The following is a 9,405-nucleotide window of genomic DNA, read 5'->3' as shown; positions in this document are numbered from 1 at the left end:
GGAAAGGGAATACAAATAACCGTTTAAAAAAGAAAATTTAACATTAGTATAATATAAAATGATTTGGTTATAATACCTTTTATTCATATAAGTGGGTTATTCCATTATCCGATAAGCAATTGTACCTATATATTGTAAAAGTCCAATTTATATTTTTAAAAAATACATAAAGAATCAATGTCTTTCTTTAAATGAATGAATATTAATAAGAGAGTGACATATTATACCATATAAAATTTCTTTATAATAAAAACAGTCTCATAAGTTTAAATAATATATTTATTTAAAATTACAGATTGTAATTCTAATAACAAACATGGTTGAGTGTGAATCAAATGATTTGTACAATGAATCAGATGAACACAAAACAGTATAATATGTATTCAAATATAGTTAAAGAGATAAAATTATGTAATAAACAATATATTAAGTACAAAAATATATGTAATTTTATAAAAACTTTAATTTTAAATTGCAAAAGGCATGAAAATAATAATGTAATTTTAAGATTAAAAACAAATAACATGCAAAAAATAAAAATTTTGCTACAGTAATTTCCGTCAATTAGAATTAGCATTAAAAATCTCCCTCTACAAAAATGGAATTTTTGTTTGAAAACAAATAAAATGAAGATAATATTTACGATTTAAAATGAATAATAAGATCTAAGATAATATATGAATAATAAGATGAATAATATATGAAATGAATAATAAGATATTGATAATGAAAAGCAAATCAGGAACAAAGTTTTTTCACAGAAGGCTCACCAGTAACTTCATTTCTGTTTTGTTTAGACTTTCCCTCAAGATGGAGAAGTGTATGGGGAGAATCTTTCCTTAACAGATTTGGGACGAGAGACAAGGAATTGTGTCATCTGGTATGCATGAAATAATAAAATACACAAATATATATATATATATTAATACGTATGTAAAAAACTGGAATGATTGGCATTTTTTTTTAAAATTAAGCTCTCTTCCCAAAGCTAATTTCGGCGATAGTTTTAGCAAAATTCGAAACAAAGACCATCTAAAAATACTGAAATTGAAAACAATTTTGCTACTTTGCTAAAGCAAATTATCATATTCCTTAAAGAAAAAAATTCACTAAAAAATCGTGACAAGAATCGCGATGTCAATTTTTAAATTTTTTTTATTAAAGTTAAAGATTGGTTCTACCTATGCAGTTGGAAAAAGTACTTCTCAAACAAAGTAAAAAACAACATTTCTGTGCCACAAAGAAATAGGATTTTAGCAAGAAAAAGTATGTAATTTTGAGTTCTAAACTTGCTAGAAATCTTGTTTTAAGATGAAATTTTAAAATTTGTATACAAATTAAAATAACAAAGTTTCTAGAATTTTATTCAAGTTTATTTTTCTTCAGATTTTAGCTATTTTGGAAAGAAATTTTTATCTCATTTTAAACCCAGTATCTTTTTTATCACTATACTTGTTAATCATTATACTTCAACATTGTAACAATTATAATTTTTTAGACAAGTAAAATAAAATAATAAATTTTAATCTTTAAAATTTTAAGCACTTAGAAAGTTTGCATAGAATTTATGCACATTTTCCTAATTTAAATAAATGTATGAACCGGCGAACCGACGATATGCCGAAATGGATAATGGTTGAATGAATTGTGAAAATGTTGAATAGAACAATGTGAAAACCTACGCTTTTTGCATAATTTGTGGCAAAAATTTACTTGTGAAAAAAAACAGCTCTCATTTTGGAAATTGGGAAAATTAAGCACTTTATAAAAACACTCAATGAAAAAAAAGCACTGTTAAGGGCTTTTAAAAAATCAAAAATAAGCACCTTTAAGTACTACTTAAGTCTAAGCACCCTGAAGATTATTTTCAAGTTTGATGTTAGTTTTTTTTTTAAAGTTTGAAAATTCCAAGATTTCTTTTCCACGATTTTTAACATGTGACAACTCAACAGTTTTCGGTTCAAATGCGTATTTTGAGTCCACATATAAACTAAGCCATGAAAGTATGAATTAAATTTTTCAGTTGCCACAGGCACAAAACAGCCAAATACTTACAACTCTTAAACAGTTATCGGATATACTATGATACAAGTAGCGAAAATAGTGTAGTCGCTGCTTTTTTTCATAGTTTATAGTGCAGTGCATTACTTTTTTTTAAAAAAAAAAAACATAGTGAAGTGAGTAGTGTGATAAAAAAATAGTTTGTAGAAATTCCTTGCAACTACTCATAACGTTAGTATAGTAATGAAACAAGGTACAAATGAAACAAATTTTAAATTCAGATGGGTACAAATACTTTGCAGGTTTGGCAATCGATGCAATGAGCTTTAAATGTGGAAGAAATAGTAATTTATTTACGCCACACTACAGGTGCATAATAGCCTATTGGAAGTGGTCTGGGGAGCATTCTTGAGACATAACATAGCAATTCTAATCCTCTGCAAAAGGGATGACTCCCCTTCTTTAATTGCTCAACGGCCAATGCAAGTAGTTTAGCACGTTACAATAAAACAGTTAAATGAGGACTTGGAAACTCGGCACACTTGGCCCTTTCACAGACTGATTTAAGTTATCACCCACCCACTCACCAACCACTGTCAGTCATGGTTGACTTCAGTGATCTATGAATGCGGATGTAAGAGAAGATCCACCCTTTGTGAAACAATGAGAAAAAATATAGAAAAACAAAAAGGTATTGCATAATTTATAAAAACTATGCTTGTAAAGAACATAGAGTAGCTATTCGTGAAGAGAAGTACAAGAATTGATTCTTAAGTTAATTTCAATTTATGTTGAAATATTCATTAAGGTATGAAATATTTTCATACCTTATTCTTATCTCTTGTCATAAAATATATGTGTTTCATTATGTTTAATTCAGTATAAATTTGCATTATTTCAGTAATGTAAATATTTATATTTATTTTAGGTAATAAATTAGAGATAAAAAAAAAGTTTTTTTCAGTAAAATATTAATTTACAAAAATTTCAGTGTTCGTTACATTTTGATAAAAACAAGTAGGGTCCGTTTTGAATTCCTTATTTGCCAATTGTAGTAAAGGACTTGCCGTGAGAGAGTAAAGTAGAAATTAAATAATAAATTTTTCTAAATTAATGAATAATATCAACAAAATTTATCATAAAACATAAATAACACCATGAAAATAGTCAAAATAATAAAATGGAAAGTTAAAAACAAAGAAAGAAAAAAATAAATAGCTAGATAATACCTTCAAATCAGTTTCTTCAAAAGCCAATGAATGAGTTAACATAATTTATTTCTAATAATCAAACTTTTTAAAGAATTTATGTTCAAATATATACTGGATCTAATTGAAATTTAAAAATCAGAACATAAATATTTATAATCAGAAATAACATAATAAAGGTCTGCTATTGTATAACAGAAGAAAAAGAAAAAAAAATTAAAATAATGCATTTGAAAGACATTTAATAAGACTATTCTGTACACAGCAATTTATTAAGTAATACGATATTTTCATTTAATTTATAGGGTGATAAGTATATCTAATACAATAATAATAATAACACAAAGTTTTTTTTCAACAAGAGGAGTGATACCTATATCATATTTCTAACAGATACACAGATTAGAAAATATAACGTGAAAAATTTTATAATTATCTTTGATCTATCTTATCTTTTATAATTAAATAAAACTTTACAATTTTCTTGTTTGAAAGCAACAATTATTTAATTACCTAAGAATTATTTTTAAGGAGTACAACATATAAATAAAACTGTTAATATAAATATGAAATACTAGCATAACAAAGCTCCCTTAAGAAACCTCAGTTTAATAGACAAAAGTTATAATTTTACAAAATTAAATAGCAACTGATCTCTTAATAAATCATATTAAAAAAATCCTAATTTAAAGCACCAGGGGCAGGAAAATTTTCATACAGAAAAGGGTAAAAAGCAAAAAAATCTCTGATATACAGAACATTACAAGCAAATAAAAGAACCTCATATCTAAAATGAATATATATACATAATAACTCTATAATACATACAGGAACATATATTTAATGTGTATGAAAATATTTTTTAAAAATATATACATAAATATCTACTATAATATGCTAACAGTTAAGTCCAGGGTAGAGAAATTTTGTAAAAATTATCCTAAATAATGCGACAGTTGCAGAGTAAATATACAAGTTCTAAATAAAGTTAAAATAATCCTAAAGCAGCTTAATAGATAATAACAGATCTATTTGTTTCATGTGCTATACTATCAATTGTTAGTAAATAGATTCCTCGAAACTACTATCAAAAATCAGTGGTTCAAAAATCTGATCATTGCTTTGTATTATATTAGATGTCTCCAAAAGTTTTGGTGTTAAACCACTTTTTAAACAAAGAAACTTGTCATAAGGAGTACTATTTACAATAGATTCACAATTAGAAAATTTCGAATTTCCGTATCTTTTATAAAAAGGGGATTCTTTAACTGAATAGAGACGTTTTGGACTCATGTTATTTGTTACATTGATAGACTTCTCAAAGTTAGAAACTGGAAAAATATTTTCTTTATCTGGCTTTACTATTTTATTTGAAAATGGTGTCAAAATTTCCTTTTTACTAATACTCTTTTTTGATATATTATGTAACTGTTTATGACTAGTATCTTCTTTCAGGATCATAGAAAAACTTTGTTCTGAATCTGTAAATTCCAGACAAAGAGAATTATTGCCTTGAGTTATTAAATGTGTAAGAAACGAAACAGAATTTTCAAGAGTTTCTTTTCCTATCTCTTGCTTATAAATCTGGCTCATATTAGGAATTGAAGGTAAAGAGGAACTAGAAGTATTTACTAGAATACTAGAACGTTTGGAAGTAATGTCCATTTCTTCACTTTTTGGATTCAGTGTTTCAATGAAACTATCAGAATCATCAAAATTCAAACACAAATCAGTTTTTTGATTTGTAAAACCATAGTTACTATCAGATAATAAATGTTTTTCAGGTTCTGCGGAGTGAATCCCAGCAGAGGAATCAGTTTCAAGATTAAATGGAAACAAACAATTAGATTCTTTGCTCATATTTAAAATATTTTCGTTATTCTGCTTTTCTGAAGAAGCAACATCTCTTCTTTCTTCATCTATAGTTAAAATTTTTATTCGTTCTAGCAATGGAAGCTCACTAAAGCTACATTCAGAATTGTCTAATTTTTCATATGTGCTTAATACTTGTGGAACAATGGCTTTATTAGTGTTTGAAGGAAATACAGATATGGGTTCAGATATAGATATTACCTTCAAAGAGTCATCAGCTTGTAAATCATTCTTAGCTTTTGACCTTGGCTTAGTAGATGATTTCACTAAAAATGTATTACAAACTAATTAATTAAGGATAAAAATGAGAATATAGAAAATATTATGCAATTTAAATCAGTGTTATAACAAGAACAATATTTGCAAACGTTTATAAGTGCATCTTTAACAAATTCCAGTTTAACAGTATAGTTAAAACAAAGATAATAAAGCCTGAGAACAAAGCATACATAGTAGCAAAGGCTTTTTATTTCTTACTTAACCTGGGTCCAAGGCCTCATTGAAAACCTGTGTGCTCTCCGGGAAAAATGGGGTCCCAAATTGAACATTTAATTCTTTAAACTGACATGTTATAAAAATGTACAACACAGAAGTAAATGATAAATACCTGGATACTTGAATTTACAAAAAATACTTGAATTTAAAAAAAAAAAGCTAGCATTTTTTATTTAGTACATTTATATAATTTTACTATATTAATTATGAATGCCACAATTTAACTCAAAGTTAAAGACTATCCTTTAGAAAATTGTAAATAATTTGAAATGAAAAGTTAAAATAATATAAAATCTTCAAAAATAATATTTCAAAACCAAAGATAAAATTTAGGAATAATTGTTCAGTATAATAAATTTATTCTAAAATTTGAGCAGAATAAATACTAAGTGGAAATCCCTTAATACTGTTTGAAGGATAACAATAATATCATTTAAAAAAAAATTTGTTTCCATTGAAGTCATGTTTCGTAAATTTTTATTAAAAAATTAATTTAATGCATACATCCTCCATAAAAAAGTAACAGAAATAATAAACAATTAAAAATGAGAATAAAATTTAAAAGTTCATACATTGCAAATTTGCTTTTTTACTTGTAAATCCTACTTATTATTTGTTTAAACAACATTAATTCTGTATCACAATGTTTGAAAAAAATGCAGAGCAGCAGATTGTTTTCTATTTAAAATATGACCAAATTTTGCTTGATCATGAAAATTAAGAACACAGTGACTTTAGAGATTTCAGAAAGAAAAAATTTCTTTACAGATTTTTTTAGAAATTAAATTTATGAAACCCACATAACAGTAGACATGGAAGTTTTGTATATTACTTTTCAATTTTTTTGGAATTTGACCTGTTATAGTGGCTCATCATCAATCCTGTCCTGTACCATACAAATAAAAAAATGTGCCATTTGGTCTAATATGCCAGCAGTTCCCTATTTTTTACGGCTATAGAACCCCTAATAGATTGAGCATCTTTTTGGCAGTTTTACAAATAAATAAATAAAATTAATTAGCCACTATGAACATACCAATCTAAGAAAGACTACTAGCTATTTTGATAATATTTAGAGTGAAGAACAAAATTTTTTCAACAATCGTTTCATCAAAAAAAAAAAAAAATAGGTTTTAACAAATAAAATAGGTTTTATGTCAAGCAGCTGCATTTGCAGGCCTGCAATGGTGCCTAGTCTAGTTTTTAATTTACATTTGCAAAAATTAATAAAATAAACTGAAATATAGTTTTTGAAAAAGAATTCTTATAAACCTTGAAAATAGTTATGAGCTAAACATAATTTGTTATTCTTGAATATGGTTATTTTATTTTGAACTGAAAAGTTCAATGAGAAATATTAATGCAATTTTTTTATAAGTTTTGCAATTAATTTTTTTACTGGCATTTTACTTAAATTTCATAAAAAATAACCAAAATATTAAATAAATTATGATTTATTGTTTAGAAATAAATAAAATAACAGATTTCAAAGACCATTACTGATCTAAAAATTCAAACTCTTCGAACCCTTCCACAGAGCCCTAGGGTTCCATGGAACATCATTTGCGAACCACTGTCATATACAATCAACCTCTCTTAAAGGAATGTAATAAGTTTAAGCCAACTGTATCCAAATAAGCAAATTATTCATGATGAATAATAAGAATCGTTAGTGTTAAGGACATAAAATATTTAAAAAAAATTAATTTATATAAAAATAAACCTATGCTAATAATAAATATAATATACACAATTTATATCAAATATCAATTTATATGAATATAATACTTTTCATTTTATTTATAGCTGAGCATTAACTCAACAGAACATTTCATTTTAACTAAACATTTTTCCACTTCATAGCTTCCTACATTTTAAAAATTTTGTGAGAAAAATATGACAAAGAGGGGGGAAAAACTCCTTTGTCCAGAACTGCCAACAACTACTTTTTGCAAAGTATTTTATAGAGTGAAAGAAAAATAACTAATGTCTGCAGAGTTTTTTGTAATTTTGCCAACATTTTAGATGCTCCTTGATGTCAAATGCTAGACTTTCTGCAAAATATTTTATAGAGTAGTGAGTGAAAAAATAACTAATGTCTGCAGAATCTTGGTAGATTTGTCAACATTTTAGATGCCCCTCCATGACAGAGCTGGAACAAAGTGGCACATCATTTTTAAATTTTTAACAACGGGGAAAATAACTTTAAAGAAAATTTGCAAAACAAAGAATAATGTACTAAAACATAAACTTTACTACCATTAGAAGAAATTATGCCGAAAATCATCAAAAACTGGAGAAAAAAAACTTCAGGATGGAAGGAAGTCTCTATTGGAGTGACCCTGATTACATATTGTATTCTCATATTTTTAACTAAAACACAGAAATTCCATTCTAGCTGAGGAAACATTTCTTTAACAATTTTCTCTCTCTTTTCTTAGCAATTAAGTGAGGGGTGAAAAATACAAATAATTCTATAAATAGGGAAATTTAACATTGATTTCTAATTAAATAGTTTGGTTCTATTTTTAATTTATATATAAAAGTGGATTTTTCGATTATCAGATATGCTATTAGTAATATTTCAGTTTAAAAAAAAAAGTAAAGTAACACAATGATAAAATAACAGAATATCACAAACTGCATTAAAAAATAATGAATTGCTAATGTTGGTACAAACGTTGCATTCTTCGTAATCATCATATAAAATTCCTTGATATTATTTAGAGTTAAAAGCTTAATATTTTGAGATTTTTTAGTCAATTAGCCCAGAAGTTTTTCTAGTAATGGTGCAACACCATTAAAACTGCATATAAACATGGTCTCAGAAAATTAAACATGCATTAAATATTTGATAGACTCTTACATTTATTTTGTTTTAAGGAATTGAAAAACTCATCAGTAACTTGAGGATAAGCCTTGGAAAATCTGTCAACAAATTCAACAGTAGAATAAGTTTCTCCAAAGTCAGGGGTTGTTTCATCTGAATCTATAAAAAAAAATTTAAAAAAACATTGAAAAGAGTTAACCACAATTTGCAAATTATTACAGGATTCAAAGTTTAAAATTGGACAAAAAACTCAAATTATAACATATCTACCATTTTACAGTTATACATATAGCATGGATTATTTTTTTGAACAACTGAAAGCTAAGACTAAAAAGTTATAGAACATTCTTTAAATTACTATTAAAAAACAGCCAGAAACAATAATGCAAAAATTATGTTAAGCAGCTATTACTTTTTTATTACTTTTTTGACAAATAAAAAATAATAAATACTTATTTAAAAAAATTTTTTTGCATCTAAATACCTTTGAATAAACAAATTTTATAATTATGTCAAACATTTTTCAATTTGCTTAAAACATACTCATGATATGGTGAAATGCGCTAGAAGTAAAATCAAGAAAAGGGGTCCAAGCTGTGGACCGCTCTTCTGACCAAACTATTGGGACTATGCTTCCCAAAATGAGGGACCATGCTCCTTAAAAAAAATTCTCCACTATTTTGAGGGTCAAAAATCGAAATCCATCAAAAAAAAGTTTAATCAAAGTCTTCTTTTGCACCTATAACATAAGTAAATTTCTTTTCAAAGCGTTCAAGCAATCAGATTATTCCTGTTCGAAATTCTTCTCATTTGTTCTCATCATTGAATTGCTTTTGCAATCATTTTTCCATTTGTTGGACATATGCTATTAAGCGACAGTGGCTGCTCCTACAAGCATAACGCTATATGCTTAAAATGGGAATTAAAAATTAGGAAAAGGACTGAAAAGTAAAGTCAAAATTACAAATTGCTTAAATATTCTAGAGATTCTGAATAGAC

The 9,405-nt window shown here is 26.2% G+C and overlaps 1 protein-coding gene across 4 annotated transcripts in view; it reads right to left on the bottom strand.

Moving 5' to 3' along the window:
- Positions 1-261: 261 nt before the first annotated feature.
- Gen (XPG-like endonuclease) overlaps positions 262-9,405 on the bottom strand; it is a 36,008-nt gene continuing 26,864 nt past the window's right edge. For 3 of the 4 annotated variants that reach the window (XM_043041626.3, XM_087157520.1, XM_087157521.1), the window contains exons 12-13: positions 8,443-8,565; positions 3,586-5,347 (exon numbers count right to left, since the gene is read on the bottom strand). In XM_043041626.3, the coding sequence (XP_042897560.3) occupies positions 4,269-5,347; positions 8,443-8,565 (1,202 nt within the window). In that variant the 3' untranslated portion in view covers positions 3,586-4,268. Of the gene's footprint in view, positions 878-3,585; positions 5,348-8,442; positions 8,566-9,405 lie in introns of those variants that run through there. The other variant, XM_043041628.3, reaches the window with a different exon arrangement.

The sequence above is a fragment of the Parasteatoda tepidariorum genome, chromosome 2 (assembly GCF_982258835.1).
Source record: "Parasteatoda tepidariorum strain Cologne lab strain chromosome 2, Ptep-v5.0, whole genome shotgun sequence".
Taxonomy (NCBI): domain Eukaryota; kingdom Metazoa; phylum Arthropoda; class Arachnida; order Araneae; family Theridiidae; genus Parasteatoda; species Parasteatoda tepidariorum.
The sequence above is the reverse complement of the archived record's forward strand: the minus strand, read 5'-3'. Positions and strand labels throughout refer to the sequence as shown.